The following is a 27,231-nucleotide window of genomic DNA, read 5'->3' on the forward strand; positions in this document are numbered from 1 at the left end:
TGTCTCCACGTGACGCTTTCAAACCCGTCCCCTTTGTCTGAGCTGCTGTTTTCCCCTTGGCCGCGCTCGCCGCAAGACGCGGAGTCGCAGGAGCGGCGGGCCGGGGCTTCTCCTCGGGGCCGGCGGGGCGACCCTAGCGGACCGGCCGAGCTGCCCCCACGCCCCTGGCCGGCTTCCCCTCCCTTGCCTCCCCGCGGAGAGCCCTCCGAGGGTCGTGGCCGGCAGCTGCCGCCTCCCGCCCGCGCTCCTCCGGGGCGCACGCCGCCGCCGCCTCCCCTGGCCGGGGTGGGGGAGCCATGGCCCGCCGGGCCGTGCCTCCCTCGCTGTGGTCCGGCAGCGAGCGGCTGCGCATCGGCGAGCGCCTCCAAGCCAGCCTGGCGGGGCTTTTGGAGCTGGAGCTGCTGCGCGAGACGCAGAGGCGGGTGGTGGAGCGCGCCCTGCAGGGAGGCCGGCAACAGGTGAGGCCGGGGGGGGGAGGGGGGGCGGTCAAGTGTGGCCCGAAGGGAGGCAGTGGCCAGTGTCTGGGGGGTCGGGGTTCTTGCAAAGCGAGGGGCTCCCTGGGTCTTGGTCCGATCCAGCAGAAGAGTTGGTTTTTATATGCCGACTTTCTCTGCCGCTTAAGGGAGATGATGCACAGTGGGGAGCCGTGTTAGTCTGTCTGCAGCAGCAGAAAAGAGCAAGAGTCCAGTAGCACCTGAAAGACTAACACAAATATTTTCTGGCAGGGGATGAGCTTTCGTGAGCCACAGAAAAGGGCAAGAGTCCGGTAGCACCTTAAAGACTAACACAAATATTTTCTGGCAGGGGATGAGCTTTCGTGAGCCACAGCTCACTTCTTCAGATACAGCTAGAATGTGAATCCATCTGTCTTTAAGTAGAGGGGAGTGAATTCAGACAAGCGTTAGTATGTAAACGTTAACAGTATGTAGATGTAATTCACCGTGGGTCGCCATGTTAGTCTGTCTGCAGTAGTAGAAAAGAGCAAGAGTCCAGGAGCACCTGAAAGACTTAACAAAAATATTTTCTGGCAGGGTATGAGCTTCCGTGAGCCACGGCTCACTACTTCAGATACAGTATCTGAAGAAGTGAGCTGTGGCTCACGAAAGCTCATACCCTGCCAGAAAATATTTCTGTTAGTCTTTAAGGTGCTACTGGACTCTTGCTCTTTTCTACTACTTAAGGGAGAATCAGACTGGCTTACAATCCCCTTCCCCTCCCCACATCAGACACCCTGTGGGGTAGGTGGGGCCGAGAGAGCGGTGGCTAGCCCAAGGTCACCCAGCTGGCTTCATGTGGAGGAGCGGGGAAAACAACCCGGTTCGCCAGATTGGCATCCGCCGCTCATGTGGAGGAGTGGGGAATCGAACCCGGTTCTCCAGCTCAGTCCACCGCTCCAAACCACCGCTCTTAACCACTACACCACGCTGGCAAGGTACTTCCTATGATTTCTGGCTCAAGAATGTACTCCGGGTCGCATTATAGAGACAAGTTGTGTTTTAACTTCTGTCTCCGCCAGGGAAGTGAGCTATAAATGACTTAAAATGCTAACAGTACAAAACAGCAAGAGTCCAGTAGCACCTTAGAGACTAACACAATTTTTGGCAGGGTATGAGCTCATACTCTGACAGAAATTGTGTTAGTCTTGAAGGCGCTACTGGACTCTTGCTCTTTTCTACTGCCAGTGACGGACTAACGCGGCTACCTGGCGTTAAAATACTAAATAGTTCTTCAGAGATCTCAAGAAGGAATCCTTGGTTTGCTTTCACTTCACTTCACTGGGCCCCTGAGGGGGTTTGTAGGCTTTTCCACACATGAGTGCACCGAGCAAAACTGAGATCAGCCCACCCTTAGCCTAGAGCAGAAAATAAAGAGTGTGGTGTAGTGGTTAGTATCTGGCTAGGATTTATAAAACCCTGGTTCAAAGCTCCTTTCTGCCCACGGAAGCTTGCAAGTCACATACTCTCAGCCTAACCTGCCTCTCAGGATAAAGGGGAAGGTGAGAATGTTGTAAACCGCTTTCGGGAACCCATTGGGAAGAAAAGTGGGGCATCTATAGAGTAAATAAAGACTGCGGTTTTAGCAGCGAGCCGCTAATCCCAAGTGAGCTCTTACAGAAGCTCATGTTGGAATAAACTTGCAGCAAAGAAATATAGTTCTGTGTTGAGTTATGGGTTGGGTAGGGTGCCTTGCGGCATAACAAGGAAAGCAGTCCCTGCCCCAAGGAAATTACAAGCTGAGGTTTCTCACTGGGGTGGTGGAGAGCTAACCGCAGCAGGAGGGAGATGAGGAAGGTAAACAGCGGTCAGCAGAGGAATGTGCAGAATGTGCGTTCGTTTCAGAAGTTTTGCTGGGGAGGGAGGAATAAGCGGTTGGAATGGTGGACTGGCTGGACATTGCCTTGGTTTGGCCGAGGCCCTTGTGTTTGGAAGCGAGATCGCTTAACGCAGGCTAGTTAAGTCTCATCTGTTATAAGATCTTGGGGCTGCATTCTTAGTTGGTAAATATAAAATGAAGCAGGGAGTCTAGTTTAAAAAAACCCAACCTAAGTAGATCACACAAGATCAGACTTCGTGGATCCCAGGTTTAAAGTGTTTGTTTGGGTTTGTGTATGTATGTCAGTAGGTGATCAATGTGGGGAGAGGAAGGGGCTTTAGAGGGGCTGCAAGAGAGATTGGGGAGAGGGTCAGCGGGGTGCAGCATTCCCCAGGAGTAGTAGGATTTCGGATGCGATGATGAAGACGAAGAGTTGGTTTTTATATGCCGACTTTCTCTACCACGTAAGGCAGAATCAAACTGGCTTACAATTACCTTCCCCTCCCCACAACAGACACCCTGTGAGGTAGGTGAGGCTGAGAGAGCTCTTAAGAGAACTGTGACGCCCAAGGTCACCCAGCTGGCTTCACGTGTTGGAGTGGGAAAACCAACCCAGTTCACCAGATTTGCATCCACCGCTGGCATCTATGGACACCAGGCTGGCATCTAGGGACTCAAGCAGAGAAGAATAGCCTCTAGGGTGCTGCAAATGAGACAGTGGGAATGTAAGTGGCGGAATGCGGAGGCTACAGATGAGAAGGGTGATATGGGGTGGTGGAAAGAGGGTCTGATTTTACGATGGGGGGAATTCGGTTGGGGACAGAAGGGTCTGGTTTGTAGAACTGGGGCATAGCGAGCACCTGAGCGAGGGCTGGAATGAAAACCAGGAAGATGAGACAGGTGTTTGGAGTGGGGGAAAAGAGGTTGTGAATGCCAGCGTGGCAGATGGGTAATTAATATGCGAGACAAGCTTTGGGGAGGAGGGGGGACGGTGCAGGAATCGGGATTGTCAGAGCAGTGTAGTATGAGAGGGACAGAAAAGGAGGAAATGTGGGGGGGCTCAGCTGTCATGGTTCTCAATGACAGTCCTTCCCAACCTTTTCAGTATGGTGAAAGTACAAATTTACATGGCATGGTGACCCATCCAGGGCCAGCCTGAGTTTTTTTGCCCCCCAAGGCAAACTCTGACTTTGTCAGGGGAAGGGCTGTGGCTCAGTGGTAGAGCATCTGCTTGGCATGCAGAAGGTCCCAGGTTCAATCCCTGCCATCGCCAGTTAAAGGGACTAGGCAAGTAGGAGATGTGAAAGACCCCTGCCTGAGACCCTGGAGAGCCGCTACCGGTCTGAGTAGACAATACTGACTTTGGTTCTTGTAGGTTATCCGGGCTGTGTGACCGTGGTCTTGGTATTTTATTTCCTGACGTTTCGCCAGCAGCTGTGGCAGGCATCTTCAGAGGAGTAACACTGAAGGACTGTGTTACTCCTCTGAAGATGCCTGCCACAGCTGCTGGCGAAACGTCAGGAAATAAAATACCAAGACCACGGTCACACAGCCCGGATAACCTACAAGAACCAATGAACTCTGACCATGAAAGCCTTCGACAATACTGACTTTGTTGGACCCAGGGTCTCTTTCAGTATAAGGCAGCTTCATGTGTTCATGTGTTCACTCATCTAGCCCAGCACTGTATTTTTCTACAGTGGCCGACCAGGTGTCATTGAGAAACCCACAAACGTGGCGCAAAGGGTGCAGCTGCCCCCAAGCAAGTGGCATTCCATTTCCCCCTCCTTCCACCTACTACTGGAAATTTACTAGTTGGCCGTACAGATTTCCCCCACTCGTAGTTGCAAGGGGAGGTGGAAGGTCAGAATGTGAGATGTTAACAAGGAGGATGGGGGAGAGAAAGAATGACGCAAAGGACAGGAGTAGCCACTAGGGAGGGCTGGCCTCTGATCCACTTTCAGAGGCTTCACGACCCACTTTTGGGTCCTGACCCAGAGGTTGGGAAACGCTGCTCAGTGACATCAGAACGATTCCATCAAATACCCGCAAGTCCATGCTGTTGCTGGCTCATCTGGGACAATTCCTGCCCCTAGATACTGTAGTGGCAGCCCGAAATGTGTTAGAAGGCACTCCAAAAAAGTAGGGGGAAATTGGCCCTTAGCACCTATCTTAGAGGTGGGCCCTTGGAGTTTGGTCGGGTTGCTTTTTTCAGCAGTGCAGTGTAACAGACAGCTGGAATAGCTCGTGAAAGAGTGTGTGCCTGACAAAGATCCATGTGTTACTCGAAAGTTTGCAGAACTGACCCAAGAGTCTAGTGGCTCCTTGAAAACTAACATGTTTTATTCTAGCATAAATTTCTGTAGGACTAGAACAAAGACGGCTGAAGTCCCTGAAAGCTTAGCCTTTCAGATGTCACCAGGCTCTTGTTTATTTTTGTTGCAACAGATGAACACAGCTGTGTGTGTTAAGTGCCATCAAGCCTCTTCCGACTCATGGTGACCCTATGAATCAGTGTCCTCCAAAATGTCCTATCTTTGACAGCCTTGCTCAGGTCTTGCAAATTGACGGCCGTGGCTTCCTTTATAGAGTGAATCTATCTCTTGTTGGGTCTTCCTCTTTTCCTGCTGCCCTCCACTTTTCCTAGCATGACTGTCTTTTCCAGTGACTCTTGTCTTCTCATAATGTGACCAAAGTACGACAGCCTCAGTTTAGTCATTTTAGCTTCTAGGGTCAGTTCAGGCTTGATTTGATCTATAACCCACTGATTTGTTTTTTGGGCAGTCCACGGTATCCGTAACGCTCTCCTCCAACACCACATTTCAAAGGAGTCTACTTTCTTCCTGTCAGCTTTCTTCATTGTCCAGCTTTCACACCCATACATAGTAATAGGGAATACGATGGCATGAACTAAATCTTGGTGGCCAGTGACACACAGCTACTCTGGAATTATTTCAGTTGAAATACTAGTAGAATTCTTCAGATTTTGTTTGTTTGGTTCAGAGCTGCTTCCATCAAATCAGTACGTTTATCGCATTCATTTTCCAGTATTAGTTGGATGAAAGAGACATTGAAGGAATTTATTTGGGATTCTCCCAGGGAGAAGAAAATGATGCGTTAGGAATTTGCAAGTGTTTGAGTTGCACAGAATTCATAAAGGTCATCCTGATGAAGTGTTCTGTGTCACCTGAAAATGTGTCCCTGTGCACAAGATGAACTTTTGTTTGTCTTCAGCTTAGGGGCTGGTGCACTTACTTGTTAGGCATTGCCAGTGTGAGGTTGAAGAAATACCTGTAATTGATCCTGAGATACCATTTTTATTACCCGTCTGTTCTCTCTCTCTCTCCTCTCCCCCCCACCCCATCTTATCTTGCTATTCTCCTTTGGCCATATCATGTTGGAAGGAGATCTTCTGGCTATATAATGTGGTCTCTGAGAACAGGGAATTCTGTTCCATTTTGGCAGTTGTGAGTATAAAAACAAGGGAGGGGGGAGTTCTGGATTAATTAACACAGAATCCCTTTTTGAAGGAAAGGTGGCAGGAACCGGCTATAGCTTGTGGTCACAAAACACACAAGTCCTTTTTATTCTTCACTTAAACCTGAATCTCCCTTGGTCTCAGGGAGATGCCAGGAAAATTTCTGGCCTTTGTCATTTCAATGAAGAGAGACAATTTCTTTTCTTTTTCTTGCTCACAGAAACCAAGGTGCAACCTGACACCAACAGTACCCCTTTCTATTTACTTGCCTGAGAGAATTAAGCCCAGGAATTCTGGCAAGAACAGGCCTTAAAACCCCCACCTGAAACATATTTATTTTTTCTCCCCTCCCCACCTCCTTTTCTATTTTGTAATATCCAACCTGATGAAACTTCTGGTGAATTCAAAAGCTTGTGCACTGTTTTGTGTTCTTTTGGCTGGGCCTAATAAGAGGTATTTTTAATTTATTTATTATTTTAATTTACATTATTTATAGTCCCCCTTTCTCACAGTGACTTGAGGCGGATTGCACATAGTGCCAGTACAATCACATAGTGCCAGTACAATCACAAAAAATGGGATATACAATAACCATTGCATTAGCGATTGTAGAAGAACTGAAGCATAGCAGAAGTAATCACACAACACAAGTGGTACAGAAATTACATATAGGATCCTACTTACAACAAGCTACACACAGCAGTATAGACCACAGTCCTTAATCATTTATCGAAGCAAGTTTGTAAAACTATTTTGGGCAGTGCAATATTTATCACCTGCGCAGAAGGGTAGTGGCCAGCGTGGTGTAGCGGTTAAGAGCAGTGGACTCTGATCTGGAGAACCGGGTTTGATTCCCCACTCCTCCACATGAGTGGCAGAGGCTAATCTGGTGAACTGGGTTGGTTTCCCCACTCCTACACACGAAGCCAGCTGGGTGACCTTGGGCTAATCACAGCTCTCTCAGCTCCACCTACCCCACAGGGTGTCTGTTGTGGGGAAGGGAAGGTGACTGTAAGCTGGTTTGATTCTTCCTTAAGTGATAGAGAAAGTCAGTATATAAAAAGCAACTCTTCTTCTCTTGAATAGTTCGGTGTTGCATGGTTTGCGGAAGGCCGGGGAGTGTTTTTAGGATTCTTATTTTACAAGAGCCAGGGATGATGTCATAACAATTTAAAAGGGCACATGGAGAAGCTTTCTTACACTTATTGAACTTGGGACTTTCTGCATGCCGTCAGTGCTGAGCTATGAACCTTCTCCAGTTCTCCAAGAGCCTGAGGCAGGGGCTTTTTCCAGTCCTGTTATTTGATCTTCTTTAGAAGAAGATGTTACAGATGGAAGCCGGGGCTTTCTGCATGCCAAGCATGTGCTATGCCACTGGGTGATGTGCCTTTAATTCTTAGAGGGTCCCGAGATCCTTGGGGATCAACCTGGGCTTCTGCAGAGATGATCTTTCTCCTGACCCTTTCCCTAGCTTCCACATACCAGGCGCTTACTGGACCGTTTGCATTTCTCTTCCCAGCTGTGTCAGAGTTCCTTTTGGAAATAAAATCTCTTCTCTTGTACAATCCCCCCCCCCCAAGCAGGGAATACTAGAAGAAAGGCATTTTGGGGAATTACTTTGGCTTCCAGGCTGCTGTTTGAAGTCTGGGAGTCAGAGGCTGGGTCCTTTGCCCTATGGCTTGGCTTGTAAGATGTGGGCGTTGGCTGGCCGGTCCCCCATGCTCAGCCAGGGAGAACAGAGCAAAACAAAACACCTGTTGTTCATCATATGCACTTCCTTCTTGGCACCTCTCCTGCCTTCAACTCGGTCATGGGGGAATGAGCCACCTGCTGACGCGGGCACTCTGTTGTGCGCCAAACGGTAGGGAGAGAGAGATGCAAACTCTTGGAGAAGAATGCCCCATACTCATGTTCAATGTACCTGCCCCTTGAATGTCTTGCTTTTTCATACTCTCCGGTCTTCCGGGAACCCTTCTCAGATTACCTGTTAAGAAACCCTTGAATGCTTGGCTTGTAGGGTTGCCAGCTCTGGGTTGGGAAATATCTGGAGATTTTGGGGGTGGAGTCTGAGGAGGGCGGGGTTTGGGGAGGGACTTCAGTGCCATAGGGCCCAATTGCCAAAACAGCTATTTTCTCCAGGGGAACTGATTTCTATTGCCTGGAGATAAGTTGTAATAGCGGGAGATCTCCAGCCACCACCTGGAGGTTGGCAACCAAACAAAAGGGCAACTCAAGCTCTTTAAACATGCATGGACTTATATTGCAAAAGTTACCAATTCTCCAGAGTTACGCAGTGTTTGCAACTAAGATTCACATGAAACAAACAACAATATTACATACAGAATTACAAATATCCATTATGGTTTGTTTCGTGAGAATCTTAGTTGCAAACACTGTGAGTAACTTTGGAGAATTGGAAACTTTTGCAATGTAAGTTCATGTATGTTTAAACACAGTCTGAGTTGCCCTTTTGTTTGGTTGTCATTACGAGTAGTGCAACTATAGTTCCACCCATTTATTTTTGTGAATAGGGAGGGGCCGTGACTCAGTGGTAGAGCACCTGCTTGGCATGCAGAAGGTCCCAGGTTCAATCCCCGGCATCTCTAGTTCAAGGGATTAGGCGAGTAGGTGATGTGAAAGACCTCTACCTGAGACCCTGGAGAACTGCTGCTGGTCTGAGTAGACAATACTGACTTTGATGGACCAGGGGTCTGGTTCAGTATAAGGCAGGTTCATGTGTTCATGTGTGAATAACCATCTGGAAGTTGGCAACCCTAATGCCTTGGGATCCCTTACACATCACAGAGGATTCTGGGTCCCATTCCACAGTATGGTTCTTGATCCAAGCAAGTCCTAATGGGGCCTTGCTGTCTCACTGCAGGATCTGCGCATAGCAGAGAGAGCTTGCTAATGATGGGCACGTTTGTGCTCTCACTGAGAAGCCCTGAAGGGTTTCCTTTGAGCCTCAGGGTTCCCCAGAGCACGGTGGGAACACCAGCACGTTACGGTTAGCGTCAGGAGGCTCAGAGGGGAGGCAGGTTTCCTGGCGCAAGGCAGTTGGCGTTGTGCTGGGCAGCTTGTACAAATCCAGCATGGAGCTCCCACCTGTCGCACGGGTTCAAAGGGAGCAATTACCATAAACAGCTGCCTGTCTGCCAATTGCTTGTTGCAAAAGCAGACGCAGGGGCCTGCTTTGGACTACAGTAAGGGGCTGGTTTGCACGGGGCAGCTCTTGCAAGGCTGGACCCCTTGCAGTTGTAGGTGGAAGAAGGCTTTGCCTGTTGAAGGGCCCCATTGCATATATTTTAAAAACAAAACCCACAGCCCCCTGAATGTAGAAAGTTTGGCGTGTCAGGGAACGGTCTTTTCCTTGACACACTAGATTTCTATGCTGTGGGGTGGAGGTCATATTTTATAATTTTATTCATTTCCCTGATGGAGACCCAAACCAGCTTACATCGTTCTCCTCTCCTCCATTTTATCCTCACAACAAAAACCCTGTGAGGTAGGGTTAGGCTCAGCGTATGTCACTAGCCCCTTGTCGCCCAGCAAGCTTCCGTGGCAGATAGGGTTGCCAGGTCCCTCTTCGCCACTGGCGGAAGGTTTTTGGGGCGGAACCTGAGGAGGGCAGGGTTTGGGGAGGGGAGGGACTTCAGTGCCATAGAGTCCAATTGCCAAAGTGGCCATTGTCTCCAGGTGAATTAATCTCTCTCGGCTGGAGATCCGTTGTAATAACAGGAGATTTCCAGATAGTACCTGGAGGCTGGCAACCCTGGCAGCAGAGTGGGGATTTGAATCTGGGCCTCCCAGATCCTAGTCCAACACTCTAACCACCACACTGGTCTTGACTATGGCACACTTACATGGGGGAAGTATGCTGTTTTGGGATCCCTGCCTTGCAGTCTGACATGGTACAGTTCAGCAGGAGCTGAGTGGCTTGATCATTCTGTTTGTATAGCTCTGTTCTGATGCCGCCTGTCTGTGACGAGGTAGCCGTGGGGAAAGCTTTGCTTATGTGGCTCCTAGCCCATGACAAGCTAGCTGTGGCATGAATGAGACTTTTGATGTTGTGGTTATGCGGCTGCACAGGCGGGTCTTGAATCTTTCGTTGTTACTTTCTTTGTAGTCCACCTTTCTTGTTGAGACTCAAGGTGGATTACAAAACTAGAAAACAATGCAATAAAAGTCAGCGTAAGACCTACCATGTTAGGCTGTGGCCAATAAAGCCATACCTTGAAGAAGAAGACCTACCATGTTGCAGTAAGCAGTGTGCCTTCCTTAAAAATATGGAGTTGACTTTTACAAGTCCTCTCCCTCCCCCGCCTTCTCCCATTCTGTGCTGTTTGGTAATACATGGATGATAAATGCTGTGCATTTATTGCACAAGAGAAAACAGAATATTCTTAAATAATGAGTCTTGCCCTCCCCAGGTGGGCCCTCTTCTTTCCCCCCTCCCCTCTTAAACTGAACAGCTTTTATGGGGAAAATGAATGCTTGGACAGATGGTGGCTGCCATAAAGATCTCCTCCCTGGGAGGGGAGAGGCCGTGCACACCCGCGAACCTAATCATGTATAAACAACTTTATCTTCCAGTCTGGCAAAGCAGGGTGGTGTTTCTGCAGTCCGGGGAATGTGTGAGTTTAACATTAGGGAGGGTTCCAGGGTTGTTTGCTTTGGGGGGGGGAGAGGATTGTTCCAACAACTTGGCTTAGGAGGACCTTTTATCTGTTTGAAGGTGGAAAGACTGGAGGCATGGCCGGTGGGATAGCTTGCACTATTAGAAGCAACCGCAGGCTTCGTTCTCCAGGGTTTTGACCCATTGTGTGGCTAGGGTTGCCAACCACCAGGTACTAGCTGGAGATCTCCTGCTATTGCAACTGATCTCCAGCCGATAAGAGTTCACCTGGAGAAAATGGCCGCTTTGGCAGTTGGACTCTATAGCATTGAAGCCCCTCCCCAAACCCTGCCCTCCTCAGGCTCCGCCCCAAAAACCTCCTGCTGATTACGAAGAGGGACCTGGCAACCCTATCTGTGGCCTTTATGGATTCAAGGAATGTAAAAAGAGCCCTAGCGGATCGGACCCAGGGACAAGGGGCTCCAGCATCCTGCTTCTGGGAAGTTTTCAGGAAGGCAGATGGAGTCCATCCTGAGCACCAGGTATCCGGCTTCCATCAAGGTTCCATTTAGCTATTGTGAATCATGGCTACTGATAGACAAATTCACGAATGGTCTAATGACATTCTACCCTGCCTGTCCTCCAAGGACCTCAAGGCAGCAAGCATGATTCTCTCTTCATTTTATCTTCACAACAACCCTGCAAATTAGTTTTAGAGGGTAGCCATGTTGGTCTGCAGTAGCCCCTTTGTTGTGCCTAAAAAAAGTTACCCCAGGTAGATCTGATCAAGGATAACGCACTGGAGATCAGGAAGTACCTGTACTTTTTACAGCTTACTATTTAAAGTTACCAAGTTTAAACAGTACAAGCTGGGATCAAAATCTCTCCAGCCGAAACCCAAAGAGTCAGACTGCAGAAAGAATCACATTGCTGTTTAGAATTGCTCAAGCTTTATAGACTTCTAACAATAAGGATACTTTTCTGTTTTTCCCATGGCATCATTCTTGGCTACTGAGATCAACAAGCATTTCTGCAAAGCAAAGTCTTTTGCCGGGACACGAAGGTCTTTGTAATACATAACGCGCTAGCAAAGTAGAGGAAGCCACTGTGTTTTGGGAGGTTGCAACATTGAGGAATGTTAGTGTATTATGTGCTTTATGCAAACTAACTAGAGAGAAAGAGAAAAGAAAGGAAGGAGTGGTGGTTCTTGACACGCATTTATCTACACGGGTGTCATGTCTAAAAGGAGGATTCCTGCACCTGTTTATGTACACAGGGGCAGTTAATAGTGCCACAGGTAAAATACCTTTATTTGGGGCACTTCACCTTAGAGACCAAAAGGGAGCTTTGACTCTCGAAAGCTCATACCCTTAAAATCTTGTTGGTCTGTAAGGTGCTACTGGGCTTGAATCTATCTGTGAAATAGGTTAGGCTGGAAGTTTGTGGCTGGCCCAAAGACACCCAGTGATAGCGTTGCCAACCTCCAGGTACCAGCTGGAGATCTCCTGCTATTACAACTGATCTCCAGCCGATAAGACGATAGAGATCAGTTCACCTGGAGAAAATGGCCGCTTTGGCAATTGGACTCTATGGCATTGAAGTCCCTCCCCAAACCCCACCCTCCTCAGGCTCCACCCCAAAAACCTGCTGGTGGCAAAGGGGGACCTGGCAACCCTACCCAGTGAGCTTCCATGACTTGGGTTGCCAACTCTGGGTTGGGAAATACCTGAAGATTGAGACCTCAGTGGACCATAGTGTCTACCCTCCAAAGCCACCATTTTCTCTAAGAGATCTGATTTCTGTCACCTGGAAATCAGTTCTAATTGTGAAAGATCTTGAGGCCCCATCTGGAGGTTGGCAGCCCTATCCGTGACAGATTAAGAATTTGAGCCTGAGTCTTCTGAGTCCTGGTGCAATGTTCTCACCACTATACTACACTGGCAATCCCTTTAAAACCCATCTCCTTGTCAATAGGGAGCTTATCTGGCAGCCGCGAATCTCCGTTGGTAGTTCTAGTGGGGTAGTTGTGTTAGTAGGATTGCCAGGTTTTTAGGGTGGAGCCTGAGGAGGATGAGGTTTGGAGAGGGGAGGGACTTCAATGCTATAGAGTCCAGTTGCCAAAGCAGCCATTTTCTCCAGGTGAACTGATCTCTGTCGGCTGGAGATCAGTTGTAATAGCAGGAGATCTCCAGCTAGTACCTGGAGGTTGGCAACCCTATATGTTAGTTGTGGCAAAACCCAACTAAAGTCCTGTGGCACTTTAAAGACGGAGCTTTCATGAGGTAGAGCTTAATTCTTCAGCTACAATAGGAGAAATAAGCCACCTAACCTCATGAAAGCTCCTACTAGAATGAATGTCATTAGTCTTTAAGGTGCCAGTAGACTTGTGTCTCAGTTGGTGGGCCTGTTGATGGTTCTGAGCCCCAGTGCCTACCCTGGCAGTATCAGTCATGAATCATGATTAACATGGCCTCTTTATTCCTGATGTGAGAACGTCAGGCTAAGTTTGCTGCTCAGAATTGGAAGCCAGTCTGTCCTGGTCTTTATGTCCTGTTTGGGTGACTGACGCTACCTGATTTAAAAATTGGGCCTAGGGCCCAAAGTGCTATTTTAAGTGTGGCCAAATAGGATCTTTGACTTTAACAACAGACTCTTTTCCTCCTCCCTAGAAGAAGAAAGAATCTCGACTAAATTCTCTCTCCCACCGTTTCAAAAATGGTTGCATGTTTTGATGTGGCTAAATGATGGGAGGTTACTGGTTGAGAAACACATACCAACCGTGGTGCCCTCCAGTGCATGGAACCCACTGCATGTCTCTTCTGGATCTTGGCCTTTAAAACCGAAGCCATCCTGTAAGGCGAACATATATAGTAGCTAAGTTGTTATTAAACAGCCTTAACAGGCCAGGTTCCTGCTGAACTACGCACCCTACACTGGTGTTTGTGGACTGCACCAACACATTTTCTGGCTATGCTACGAATTTGTGCATTTGGCCCTTACAATTGATATAATTTATGCAATTAAGATTCGAGGTTTGGCTTGATTGTACGGTATTTTTATACTCATTTTTGTATTACAGTCCAGATTGGTTTCCAGTTCCTGCTTTTCAATTTAGGGGGTTCCCTTACCATTTTTTAGTTCCAATTACAAATATGTAGAACCAAGGTTGTTGGAACTGGAGTTGAGTTACACTGGAGGCCCACATTTTAATAATCCTGTAACCTTTTTCTCTCCACTCAGCCTTGGCTCTCCTTATCTGTAAAGTGGGAACAATAATTGATCAAGTTCACAAAGTTGTTGTAAAGGCAAACAAGTTAGGAGATAATCGTAAAGCAATTTGTCTGTTAAAAAAAGCCATGAAGTAAAACTGCTTGTCTGTAGGTCCCCAAGGAAGTGTTTCTGTTCACCCAACGTGTAATTAACTTATGGAATGTATTGCCGCAAGACAGGATACTGGCAGCCGGCTTTAGATGGCTTTTAGAATTGGATTAGACAAATCCATGGAGGATGTGTCTGTCGGCTATTAGCCTAGAGTTGCCAGCCTCCAGGTACCAGCTGGAGATCTCCTATTATTACAGCTGATCTCCAATATAGATCAGTTCACCTGGAGAAAATGGCCACTTTGGCCATTGGACTCTATGGCATTGAAGTCTCTCCCCAACCCTGCCCTCCTCAGGCTCTGCCCCCAAAACCTCCCGCTGGTGGCAAAGAGGGACCTGGCAGCCCTATATTAGCTATGAGAGTTAGGAATGGATCCTCCATGTACAGAGGCAATGTATTACTCTAGCGGCTGGGCTATGCATCAGCCCTCAATTGGAATCTTGCAGCTTCTGTGAACTCCCTGGGAGACCTTAAGCAGGAGAGAAATCTCTCAATCTCATGGTGACTGACAACAGGGAAGGCTGTTTTCTTTGCGCACTGCTTGTGGGCTTCCTGGAAGCATCTCACTGGGGCGATGTCAGACACTAGATACTAGACAAGGTACACCTTTGGTCTGATCCAGCAAGGAGTACTTTGATCCCTTTACCAGGAGGAACAGATAACGGCGTGGGGATGGCTGCTGCCTTCATGCCTGGGTAGTGGGCTTCCCAGGAGCATTTGGACAGCTTGGTGAGATTTAGCAAGGCTTCTTTCATTCTGACCTGCTGTGTGGTGGTTAAGAGAGCCAGCATGGTGCAGTGGTTAAGAGCGGTGGACTCCAATCTGGAGAACCAGGTTCGATTCCCCACTCCTCCACATGAGCGGCGGACACTAATCTGGAGAACCGGGTTGGTTTCCCCACTCCTCCACATGAAGCCTGCTGGGTGACCTTGGGCTAGTCACAGCTCTCTCAGCCCCACCTATCTGACAGGGTGTCTGTTGTGGGGAGGGGAAGGGAAGGTGATTGTAAGCTGGTTCGATTCTTCCTTAAGTGGTAGAGAAAGTCAGCATATAAAAACCAACTCTTATTATTATTATTCGTAGTGTTCATGAAACGATGGTGGTATCTTTATGATCACGTTCTTCAAACAGTGGTTCTTGCAGGCAGCTGGATCACTGGCTGTTTTTGGTGCTGCCAATTCTTTAAAAACAAAATGCCGCAGTGGAATACATTCGAGAGAAGTTCAGTCCCGCTGTCCTATTTGGGGATCGTGGCTTTTGAGGGAGACCCATGCCGCCAGCACAGAAGTCAAACGTCGCAGGTTGACAAAACGGCAGTGCTTGAAACAAAATACTGGAAATATTAGCTTGGGGGGGGGGCGCGGAGGCCCGGCTGAATGGCCGCTTGGCCTCCTCGCACACGCGTGGCCCGCCGGCCACATGGCACGTGCGTCTGCCGGGCTCTCTCGGCGCTTGAATGCCTAACCAGGAGCCCCCCAAACAATGGCAACAGCTGCCTGGCTTAAGAGAATAAAGAATGGCCTAGAGAAAGGAGAGGCCCTGGGGGTTCGTATTTCACTCCTGCTGCCTCAGCACATGTGCCTTTCTTCCCCCCCCCCCTCGCTCTTGTTGAGGCAGCTGCCTTGGCTGGTTGTAGGGGGAAGGGAACCCTCCATAGGCATGTTGTAACCGCTGCCCCTTCACCGCCCCATAGAGATCAATAAATCTTGCAAGCTGGGCCAAGCTGCTTCTTGGAGACCAGGTGCAGTTAGGAAGGAGGGGTGCCGGCGTGCATGGAGATAAGTTTCGGCATGTCTGCTCTCTGAAGTTCTGCAGCCACTAATGCCTGGGATTTTGGGATCTCTCGCATCTCTGTGTGGCTTAAGAGATCTGGATAGGTTTGGGGCTTGTTTCACTCCTGGATTCTCGCCAAACCTCAGTGTGAGCTAACCTCGAATGAAATCAGAATTGTTTGGGCTGTTCATTACAAAAGCTGTACGTTTATGTAGAAAGAATAGATTAGCAACAACCTGTGGCGCATGGATGATGGCAGTAAGGGTTGGATCCCGCCCCACAAAGAAGAGGGCCAGTGTGGGGTGGTTAGGAGCGGTGGACTCTAATCTGGAGAACTGGCCTTGATTCACAACTCCTACACATGAGCAGCAGACTCTAATCTGTAGAATTGGGTTGGTTTCCCCACTCCTCTACATGCAGCCTGCTGGGTGACCTTGGGCCAGTCACAGTTCTCTCTGAACTCTCTCAGCCTCACCTGCCTCACAAGGTGCCTGTTGTGGAGTGGTGAAGGGAAGGTGATTGTAAGCCGCTTTGAGACTCCTTAAAGGTAGAGAAAAGCGGGGTATAAAACCCAACAAATCTTTTCAACTGGTAGTGGCGCCTGGCACCCAGCACAAAGAGCCTTTTTGAGTCAGGGGACCAGGCTGCTTGGGCCAGGAACAAATGTTGCCATTAGCCAAATAGATCTGTGAGTATGTTTTTGCGTCATGCTGACTGCCATCATATAACTCAGTGACATATTCTCCAACTATCCCTGGTAAATCACTATTCTTCTGTGGTCCCTGTTTTTGTTTTTGGGATGAACATCTTACTAAAATGTTGCTTGGGTGAGTGGCTGGAGAACATAAGAAAGGCCATGCTGGATCAGACTAAGGTCCATCAAGTCCTTATGGAGAAGAATAGGCATGCATCATGATGACTAGTATCCATTTTTACTAGTAGCCATGGACTGTCCTCTCCTCCATGAATGTGTCCACTCCCCTCTTAAAGCCTTCCAAGTTGGCAGCCATCAGATCCTGGGGCAGGGAGTTCTACAATTTAACTATGGAGGTTTAGGGTTCAGCTCCCTCTCCAGGGTCTCTAGGGTTCCCCAACATTGTGCCCATGGGGACCATGGTGCCTGCCAGTACTTCTGGTGTCCACCAAGCTTTTTAGAAACTAGATGGGGTCTTTGTAAGGCAGGGCTTGTTGTTGGATGCCCTCCACCTCCTGTGGCAAAGACTTTGGACCACACATAAAGTTAGGGTTGCCAAGTGTGGGTCGGAAAATTCCTGCAGATCAAGGGGTGATGCCCAGGGATGGTGGGGTTTCAGCAAGGGAGGGACCTTGGTGGGGTATAATGCCAGAGAGCCCCACCCTCCAAAGGAACCATTCTCTCCAGGGGAACTGATTTCTGTAGTCTGGAGCTCAGGTGTAATTGGTGTGGGAGATTCCTGGAGATTTGGGAATGGTGCCTGAGGAGGGAAGTGAGCACAGCAGGATGTGATGCCAGAGAATTCACCTTCTGAAGCTGCCGTTTCCTCCAGGGGGACTGACCTCTGTGGTGTAGGGTTGCATCGTGCTACTTTGTCCCCCCCCCCGTTTTGCTCCCGCCACTCCACTGAGTAAAGGTGGGAGCCAGAATTGTGGGTGTGGGTGGTTGCAACAACATGGGGGGCAACTTGGTAAGTCTACTGTGGTCTGGAGATGAGGTATAATTCTGGGAGAACTCCAGGCCCCATCCTGAGGTGTGTGTGCGTGTGTGAAGTGCCTTCAAGTCGCTTTCGACTCATGGTGACCCTATGAATCAATGTCCTCCAAAATGTCCTGTCTTTGACAGCCTTGCTCAGGTCTTGCAAAGTGTGGGCCGTGGCTTCCTTTATTGAGCCAATCCATCTCTTGTTGGGTCTTCCTATTTTCCTGCTGCCCTCAACTTTTCCTAGCATGACTGTCTTTTCTAGTGACTCTTGCATTCTCATAATGTGCCTGAGGTGGGTAACCCTAATCATATGTGCTATGGGAGTTCTGTGCTTCCAAGATGTGTGTAGCCCCCCTTCAGATTTGGTCTGTGATGTGCATGGTAAAGGGGCTTTGGCTTATACCATTTCTCTGACTGGCACAGCTAGGCTTGCCAACCTCCAGGTACTATAAACACGATGTGTACTGATATAAGGTATGCAATCCTAAAGGAAATAATACTCAGTACACAGCCACTGATAATATTCACTACTGTAATGACAACATAAACATCAATGTGTATACAAGTTACCAACTTTTCACATTCAATAACCTATCTTTGGTTGTCAATTCAGTTCACGGTGATCCTGGAATCAGAAAACACTGTTGGTAATAAGTGAAGCGTTCCGGAGGGATGGTTAATGTATGTTCAAGCAAAAATTGCCCTGTTGCAATGGAAAGATGCACACGGAGTTGCAATCAGCTGGTTGGTCTAGCCAATCACGTAGCTGAAATCTCGCTTGCTGGATCGGGTAGCTAGCCTGGATCTCTCATCTGCTGTATAAGCTAGCGTTGGATTTTTGAGTTGCTGGTGCTGTGCATCCCAGACAATGATAGTTGCACGTAGATATTACAAAATTCCGGTATATACTTGTTTCACATTGACTTGCTTCCTCAGACTGTGCAATTAAATCTACAATATCAATAAACATATTAGCATGCTAATCCACCCATTTAGTTTACACCCATTAAGTTTAAATGTGAACAAAACTTCTTACCTGACTGCAATATTGCAGTTCATAACATGACTCCTAGTCCTTATGATTAGTAACTAAGTTTAACATGCTCTTAAACACATTTACAGGTGTAAATGTTTAAGGCTACAATTGCTAGTCTGTGTACTGTGTACAATAATACACAGTATTATTATATCAGTGGCTGTGTACTGAGTATTATTTCCTTTAGGATTGTAAACCTCCAGGTACTAGCTGGAGATCTCCTACTATTACAACTGACCGCCAGCCGATAAAGATCAGTTCACCTGGAGAAAATGGCCGCTTTGGCAATTGGACTCTATGGCATTGAAGTCCCTCCTCAAACCCCGCCCTACTCAGGCTGTGCCCCAAAAACCTCCCGCCGGGGGTGAAGAGGGACCTGGCAACCTTAGGCACAGCTGCTGTTACCCCACTGGAGATTTACATATAATTATAGCTACATGTAGGTTTCCCCAGTGGTAGAAATAGTGGTTCCATGGGGCTGGAGTTTGAGAAAATGGTTTGCTTAAGCCCACTTGAGGAATTCACAACAGAAGCAAGGTCTGAACCAGGGACCTCTTGACTTATAGCTCAGCCTTGTAGCCACTTCACTGGCTGTAACCTGCTATGTTTACCTATTTGGTAACTTGCCACTTGGAAATCAGCTGGCACATGTGGAATTTTTGAACGTATATGTTTAATGTGTGTTTTTGCATCTCCTCTGAACAAAAAAAAAATTCTTAAGAGGGCTTGCAGTAGAACACAAACATTATAAAGACAGTTTGTAACCAGTAAAGATGAAAGTGCATAAGATTGCTACAGTTTTTTAAGAATTCCAAACAAACCAATAAATCCGGCGGTTTGGCAGTATGACCACAGTACTCAAAAACAGCGAGTAAAGAGGTGAGGAACGAACTGTTAGTTTGGGGAGAAGAAGAATCTTTCCAGCAGAGCACGTTTGGCTCTTTGATTCCTACTCTGAATAAGTACATAATGTACTAAAAAGTAATGAATTTGTACTGATGAAGGGCTCACAGGCTTTTTATCAGTCGAAATTTACGTCAAGGGAACAGCAGGTTTCTTTCTCATCTCAGATAGGGGCAGGACATCTAGGGTACAGTTCCTTTGCATGTACAGTAATACCTCTTATTCTAGTGCTGCGTTTAGTTGGGCTGGCTATGGTGGTAGGCTAGGGAGGACGAAGCAGCCAGCTTCCGGGTTGTGCGGGAGCCTTCTTTAGGTGGGAGGAAGAGTGCTGTGTGGCACCAAAAGCTTGTCAAGTTTTTGTTTATCCAGTCAAAGTAATTGCATTATTTTGAGCTGTAACTTAACGTGGGTGTCTCTTGAAAAATTCTGAATTGTATACCTCTAGGCTATAATTTTTTCCAAGCCACTTCAATATATGCAAGTCTGAGCAGCAAAGATTGGACACAGGCCAAGGGTATCCTCTTCCTTTGGAGAATATAAAGAAGAGCAAGAGCTGGGCTGGTTGGTTGCAGTCCAGGTGCACAGTTCAATGACTTGTTAACACTGATCTCCTTGCTCTTTTCCCCCTACTTCTTCCATTTCACCCCTACCTAGGGTTGCCAGGTCCCTCTTCACCATTGGCAGGAGGTTTTTGGGGTGGAGCCTGAGGAGGGTGGGGTTTGGGGAGGGGAGGGACTTCAATGCCATAGAGTCCAGTTGACAAAGTGGCCATTGATCTCTATTGGCTGGAGATCAGTTGTAACAGTGGGAGATCTCCAGCCACCACCTGGATGTTGGCAACCCTACCCCAACCCCAAGAGTGCTAGGCACAAAGGTTGTATATTTGATAGAACTGAACCAAACATTGGGCTCGATCCCACGGATCTGTTTCACCATTAGTAGAACATATCTGTGGGATCCAACCTGTTCTACCGAACCATGCCTTGTGCTGATGATAGCTTAGAACCAAAACATGGTTTGAGTTTCCAAACACAGAAGCAAACTGTCATGTCATCTTTTATTTTCTTCATGCGCGAACCTCTGCAAATTGATGGCACTTATTCTGGGTTGGCAATTTAATGATCACTATTCTGGCCTTTGCCATAAATAAATTTATTCATTCAATTTAGTGATCACATAAAACCATACATAGCCTGCAGGCCCCCTTCAAACTATGGCTTCTGATTCTGGCCTGCCAGCCATTTGTAAACCATGGTTGGTCAGTTGGGACATTGCCCCTAACCATGGTTAAGCATCCTTGGCTATGGCTTGGCAGTGCCTGAACCGAGTCTGTGTTTTGTTAGGCAATTTGATCCATCCTTTGCCTCCTCACATCAGTCCCTGACTATGGTATTATATGACTGTAAGGTACCTGTGCACTTGTTGGGTATATTAACCCATCCATTCCCCTTACTTATGACTTTTGGTGTTCACTGTCTCTTACAATCAAGCCATGCTGCTTCTGCTAAACTCCCTTTCCTTGAAGTGATCATCACCCCTTTGCTTAAATCTTTATTCTGGTTCCCATTAACTCTGACCCAATATTAAGCATCTATTCCTCATTTTTAAAGTTCTGAACTTACCTTGCCCCACCTGTGACTTTGTCTTCTGCCTTCTTTTCTCTCTCTTGTGCACAAGTTCAACTGTCTTGATCACAAAATGGACACTCTAAGATTGATCCAAGAGCCAGCATGGTGTAGTGGTTAAGAGCGGAGGGCTCTAATCTGGAGTACCGGGTTCGATTCCCCACTCCTCCACATGGAGCCTGCTGGGTGACCTTGGGCCATTCACAGTTCTCTCAGAACTCTCTCAGTTCACATGGAGGCAGCCAATGGCAAACCCCCTCCGAACGTCTCTTGCCTTAAAAATCCTGTGGGGTTGCCACAATTCAGCTGTGGATTGACTGCACACATACACACAAGATCGATCCAGCTAGAACAAGTATTTTAAGCAGTATTAATTTTCAGTGGAAGAGGTTTGTAACCTTGTGTTTACTCAGAAGTAAGTTTCACAATATTACCTCCAAAATAAGTGTACATTGAACTAGAGATATAACATTTCTGGAAATTTTGAAGCCAAGAGCTTTTGGAGTAAAACTTTGGGGTAAATTTAAATATATGCAATATTTACTTTCCTATCAAACCTAAACCTCTTATTGATTTAACAACATACAACATGCATAATTTATAACTTAGTTTGCATATAAATTTGTACTATATGGCATCTTGATAGAATTTAAAAGTGTAAATGTCTTTGTTTACTATAAGAAAAAAAGTCAGATGTACCCAGTACTTGAGAGGATGTGGCAAACGGCTGTACCCTGTGCTCCCATAAAACATGTACCTTTATTTTTTGCCATTTGAGAGGTAAGAGGAAAAAGCTCAACGGTAGAAAAAATTTCTATAATACTTTGGACAGAAATTCTCTCATACAGTAAAAATGTGTAGGAATCCTAGCATATTTGGATATTGTTATAACATTAAAATTGTTAAACACATTATAGCATAGTAATTGATGTCACATTTATTATTCACATTTAAACAATAAACATATTCTTGAAAGTATGTTGCCTATATCTACTGCACTCATAGGAATTATCTAATGCTGTAGACTGTCTTATATAAAAATATTCATACGACACATTTTGAGTACAATCTTGCCATAAAAACCATTTCAGTAATAGGCTTTGCTTGGTTGAGAAAGCCGTTCCAACAGAGCTTGCTTGGGTCAGTAGCATGAAATGTAGATCCTTTTAGCCTTTCCTTACCACTCAATCTGATGCAAAGTTTGCTTGTGTGATCCTGCCGAACAGGAAGACGGAAACCTCCTGGGGAGCAGTGACCTGCCGCCTGCCGTCAAGCTGGACCGCAGCAAATCCGAGGACCTTCTCGGGACGCCCAAGAAACCCTGCGTTTCCTACAACTCATCGGAGAACATTGAGGTAGCTTCCAGAGCACTTCGCGTTCACACAGGAGAGAGATCTGACACGGGCTGCCTCGGGTTACGGATGGTCAGCGAACAGCTTTTCTTCCCCAAGAAAGCTGGGGTCAACGGAGGAGATGCCCAGGAGATCATGGAGGCAGACTCCCGGCCCAGCTCAGGTATGTCTGTCGCAGGTTTGGAACCCAGTGGCCGAAAGGATAACTTCTTTCTTCCTCTTGGAGCAGGCTTAGGATGACATGGATGCGGGAGTCTTGGTTCTGGCTGTGGATCCTTGAGCTTTTGCTGTCTGGAGCTCTAAGTTGTTGATATTTTTAATGTTTGCTTTTAAATTGGTGAATGCAATTTATTGTCCCCCTCATGCAGTCAAATTGCTAGCACAGAGAGTAGGCGTGTCTGGGGACATCCTTCACTTATTATTAGTAGAAGTGGTTTATGTGATGCTTTTAAAATGCCCCACATGCGTTGTCTTGTAATCCTTCTGTCAACCCTGTCAGCAGGGCTGTGGCACCACAGGAGAGCATCTGCTTTGCATGCAGAGGGTCCCAATTTCAATTCCTGGCATCTCCCGTTAAAATCATCAGGTAGGAGGTGATACAAAAAACTTCCTCGTAAGATCTTGGAGAGCTACTGCCAGTCAGAGGAGACAATCCGGACCTCGGTAGACCAGTGGTCTGACTCAATATAAGACCACTTCATGTGTGAGAAAAGTCAGAATTATTGTCTGTGCATTGATGCTGATAAGGTGTGGCTTGCATAGCTCCTTTTGGTCCCCCTTTGGTGGGAAAAGCAGAATATAAATATTTAGGTAAATAAAAATGAGACCACCAAGTCAATTCTTATTGAGAATTGAACCAGGCATTCCTGATTAGTAGATCATTCATAGCCAGTGTGCTACACTTTCTGTCTGGCATAGTAGTAGTTGGATCATAACAAGTCACAGCCCTCTTCCTTTCTTTGTCCCCAGCATCCTATATTCAGAGGTAGATTGCTCCTATACATGGAGGTTGTATTTCACCACCATTGCTAAATAGTCATTGGCAGACATCTGCCAGATGATTTTCTTCTAAAAGCCGTCAAATCTAGGTTCCACCTCACCATATCTTGTCATCCCAACTCTCCACAATTTTCAGGGTTTTATGAGACCAGCGAGATGGGCTCCCTTTCGGACTCCTGTGCCTCCGTTCACAGCGATGGGCCCGGGGACTCACGCTGCAGTGTCGGCTCCCTCTCTCACCTGCCAGGCCTTCGGGAGAGCAGCTTTATCCGGCCGCGCTCTACAGATGAGGCTGCTGTCCGTCTCCTGGACCTCCAACTGCAGCGATTCACGTTGGCAAATGCTCCCGGGGCTGACAGTAGGAGGCCCGTCTCGACAGGTGAGGCCATGTTTGCGTAAACAGCTAGCTGAGCTGTCCTCTTTCAGCCTCTGCTCTGTTCTCACTAAGAGGAGTTAGATGTGAGGCGTGAATAACGGTATGGACTTCTGTTAAACAGGAACATAATCAGGCCTCAACATGGGCCACAATTCTTCAGGAATGTAGGGAGAAAACAGAATATTATCCTTGGACTTCAGCTTCCTGACAGGCTCAGGTTTTTAGTCCTTGTAGCTGTCGAGATGTTTCTTGGAAGGGGTCCCCAACATGGTGCCTCGGGGTGCCATGGCACCCAACAAGCGTTTTGGAAACTGGGTGGGGCTGAGTGGAACTTTTGCCCAGCTGGGCATCTGATTGGCCATTGGAGATCATTATTGGCTGTGCAGGTTCAAAAATAAACATTGTGTTGGCAGCAGCTGCCACCACAACACAGGGACCTTCATTGCAGGACTGAAGGCAAGATGTGTGTGAGAAAGAAAATACTTTTGAACAATACGTTCATTTTAAAAGGCGAACTGTTAAGCACAGCTTCTGCCTGAAATGTTGAAGAGTTTTGTGGTTGTACCAGGGTTGCCAGGTCCATTTTGTGGTTGTACCAGGGTTGCCAGGTCCTTCTTCCCTACTGGTGGGAGGTTTTTGGGGTGGAGCCTGAGGAGGGCAGGGTTTGGGGAGGGGAGGGACTTCAATGCCATAGAGTCCAATTGCCAAAGTAGCTATTTTCTCCAGGTGAACTGAACTCTGTTGGCTGGAGATCAATTGTAATAGCGGGAGATCTCCAGCTAGGACCTGGAGGTTGGCAACCTTAGGTTGCAGCAACCACCTTTTGTCGAAGGTGCCTGGAGGCTCAGAAAGTTTGAGGACCTCTAATGTAGACAATCCCTAGTGAAATATTAACAACTGATTTAGTATTAGTTATTTCTTTAAATATGTTCTTTCTCTGATTTTATGCTATGTTGCTGCTGTGAAATTTCCAGGCCGAACTTTTTCCTGCAGTTCATAGTTCTTTCTACCTGGAAGTTTATTTTTTTTGCGGGGGGGCATACCTGGTTATTTTATCCTCCAGTTTATTTTAACAACAACCGTGTTAGGTAGGTTAGTCTGAGAAGAGAGTGACTGGCTCAAGATTTCCCAGTGAGTTTCATGGTTGAGTGGCAATTTGAACCTAGTCTGACACACTAACCACTACACCACGCTGGCACATGTAGTCCTGAGTCTAAGGTTTCCCGCTGTCACTTTCTCCCAAGCAGGGCTTTTAACAGCTGAGTGACGAGGCAGAAATTCTGCAGGTGAAGCTTTTACTGCCAAAGGGATTCAGTGACAGAATGGGGAAGAATTAGGGTCTCCATCATGTTTTAATTTTTACCTGATTATCCGTTGCCTTGATTCTGAGGCTAGTACATTGCTGTACACAATGAAGTATTGGCAAAATCACAGCAACGTTGGCCCGACAAGAAGGATGTAAAGTTTACAGCATATATAAGACAATGAAGGTTAAATACTAATATGCTATATTGTCAACAAAAAGAAATGGCTGTATACAGGGTTTGTGGCACAATCCAAAATACACAATGCAGATATGATTGTAATACTTACAGTCCATGAAATACAATGTCTATTAGTCCATCAAATGTAATTCCCAGAACAAAAGTCACTGGAACGATGGTATGCAATCATTGGCAACGCGATCCCATTGCAGAATAAATCTCAGGTGCGATCTAACAGGAATCTGGTATTTCCGTGTTTCGCTGTCCCTTCTTGTGCCACGAACCTTACATATATAGCCATTTCTTTTTGTTGACAATATAGCATATTAGTATTTAACCTTCATTGTCTTATATATGTTGTAAACTTTACATCCTTCTGGTCGGGCCAACGTTGCTGTGATTTTGCCAATACTTGATTCTGAGGCTGGAGCTGGGTTTGCGTCCAATTTGCCGTCGCCCGTTCTTGTCCTCACCGCTTTTTTTATCATCTTTGGCTTGCAGGTGACCTCGAGTTCCTCTTGGGCCTTGGGGACTTGTCCCTGCCGTTTTCGAAGAACCCGAGCCTTCAGCTGCCGCAGTACAAGTCAGACCTCGTCTCGCGGAACACCAACGAAATCTACCACTACCCCAGCCCTTTGCATGCCGTGGCTTTGCAGAGCCCCCTGTTCACCAGCAGCCTCTCCCAGAGCTCCTCTCAGGAGGAACTCGATGAGGGTCCCATGGAGCTTGCCCAGGTCACCTCCCCAGAGAGAGAGCCCTCTTCCTCCAAGGAGCAGCAGAGGGCTCAGCTGGACCGCTACATTGCCAAACTGGTGTTGCGGTTCAAGTGCCGTTCGGCGGTGAATAGGACAGAAGTGGGATTCCTTGCCGGAAACCAGAAGAGTTTATCAATGTTGTCTGTCTGCAGTTCTGTGCTGGGTGCCGGTCAACTCCTTGCCTCGGCACCAGGGTGGAAGATCAGGCGGCGCATCTCTACCTGCTCCCATTTTCGCTCCCCGGAAGGCTCGGAGGGGGCGCGGGATTCTCAGGTCTTGGATGGCCAAGGAGACTTTGCCACGTTTCCAGAGATCAGCTCCATCCAGTCCAGCACCACCAACCTCTCCAAGGCTAGTGAGCCTTCAGTAATGTCCCTCCCCGATCCACTCCCACTATACCGGGAGCCATCTGTAACCTCCTGTCCAAAGAAGCCGCCTGGTGGAGTGGAAAGAGGGGTTCTTGGTTGGGTTGATCGTACTCAACGTTACATCGTGCAAGTGGAATCTCCTGCCCGAAAGGTTCTGTCATTGCCCCAGGCCACCATGGACTTGGACAAGCTATACAAAGGTAAGCATGCTTCCCGAGAATTGGTGAAGACAGCAGAGAGGCCGGAGAAGCCTACAGAGCGGAGCTGGCTAAATCCTCGGGAACTCCTGCGCAAGCTTAGCCTCCGTCGTAAGCCATCCAATCGGGTGGGGAACAGGACCCGAGCCAGCTCAGAAATCAACGTCCATGCTGCAGCGGGGCTGGTATGTCACGGTGACCCTCAGGTCGGCAAAAGCAAAGCGGTCAAGACAAAATGGGCATCTGTCCTAGAGATCTCCAACAAGGCCCCTGGGCGTCATCGGCTAAAAGCTGGTGCCTTCCACCCTCCTCATCCACTGAACCCCCATCTTGCCTTCTCTGCTGACTCTCCGGCATCCTTTTGCTTCCTGGGGGGCAGTCATCTGGACCTGCCGCCCCGGCAGCGGGCTGGCTTCGCCGGCAATGGCTCTGGTCTTGGCGAGGCGGATGCCACGAGCACCATCAGCCTGAATGGTGACTGGATCCTCCATCATCTTGGGGATAGATGGCCCCACGTCTCCACCACCATAGACTCTGCCGACCTTCCAGTGGGCAGCTTCAAGCTTCGTCGCAGTCGCTCATTTAAGGAGCTCAAAAGGATGATGTCCCGCTCCATCAAGGGTACCAGAGCCCCAAGTGATCGCAAGTGATCCCTCTGTCCTCTGGTAATGCTAGAACGAGGCTGGAAGACTGGGTGGGAGGTGGTTGTTTCTTATCCTGTTACGACACTCCTGAAAGGACATCTTGTTTACTGTCACCTGGCAAAGGTTCTTCTTGACTTGGGCAAATGGAGTTGCCTCTTGGGCCGCTTCCTTTCACCCAATACCCAGATTTTTATATCTCCTCCCCTCTTTCTGCTGCATATGTTCTTGCATTGAGACATTGATTCTGATCTATC

General features: G+C 47.7%; 1 protein-coding gene across 1 annotated transcript; it reads left to right on the forward strand.

Moving 5' to 3' along the window:
* The first annotated feature begins 296 nt into the window (after window positions 1-296).
* On the forward strand, window positions 297-26,983 carry LOC130480838 (dapper 1-A-like). Its single transcript, XM_056853461.1, has 4 exons — window positions 297-458; window positions 22,029-22,317; window positions 23,290-23,532; window positions 25,515-26,983. Exons 1-4 carry the CDS (start codon window positions 297-299, stop codon window positions 26,981-26,983), a joined length of 2,163 nt encoding a protein of 720 aa, XP_056709439.1.
* Window positions 26,984-27,231: the final 248 nt, after the last annotated feature.

Source organism: Euleptes europaea, chromosome 7 (genome assembly GCF_029931775.1).
Source record: "Euleptes europaea isolate rEulEur1 chromosome 7, rEulEur1.hap1, whole genome shotgun sequence".
NCBI lineage: Eukaryota > Metazoa > Chordata > Lepidosauria > Squamata > Sphaerodactylidae > Euleptes > Euleptes europaea.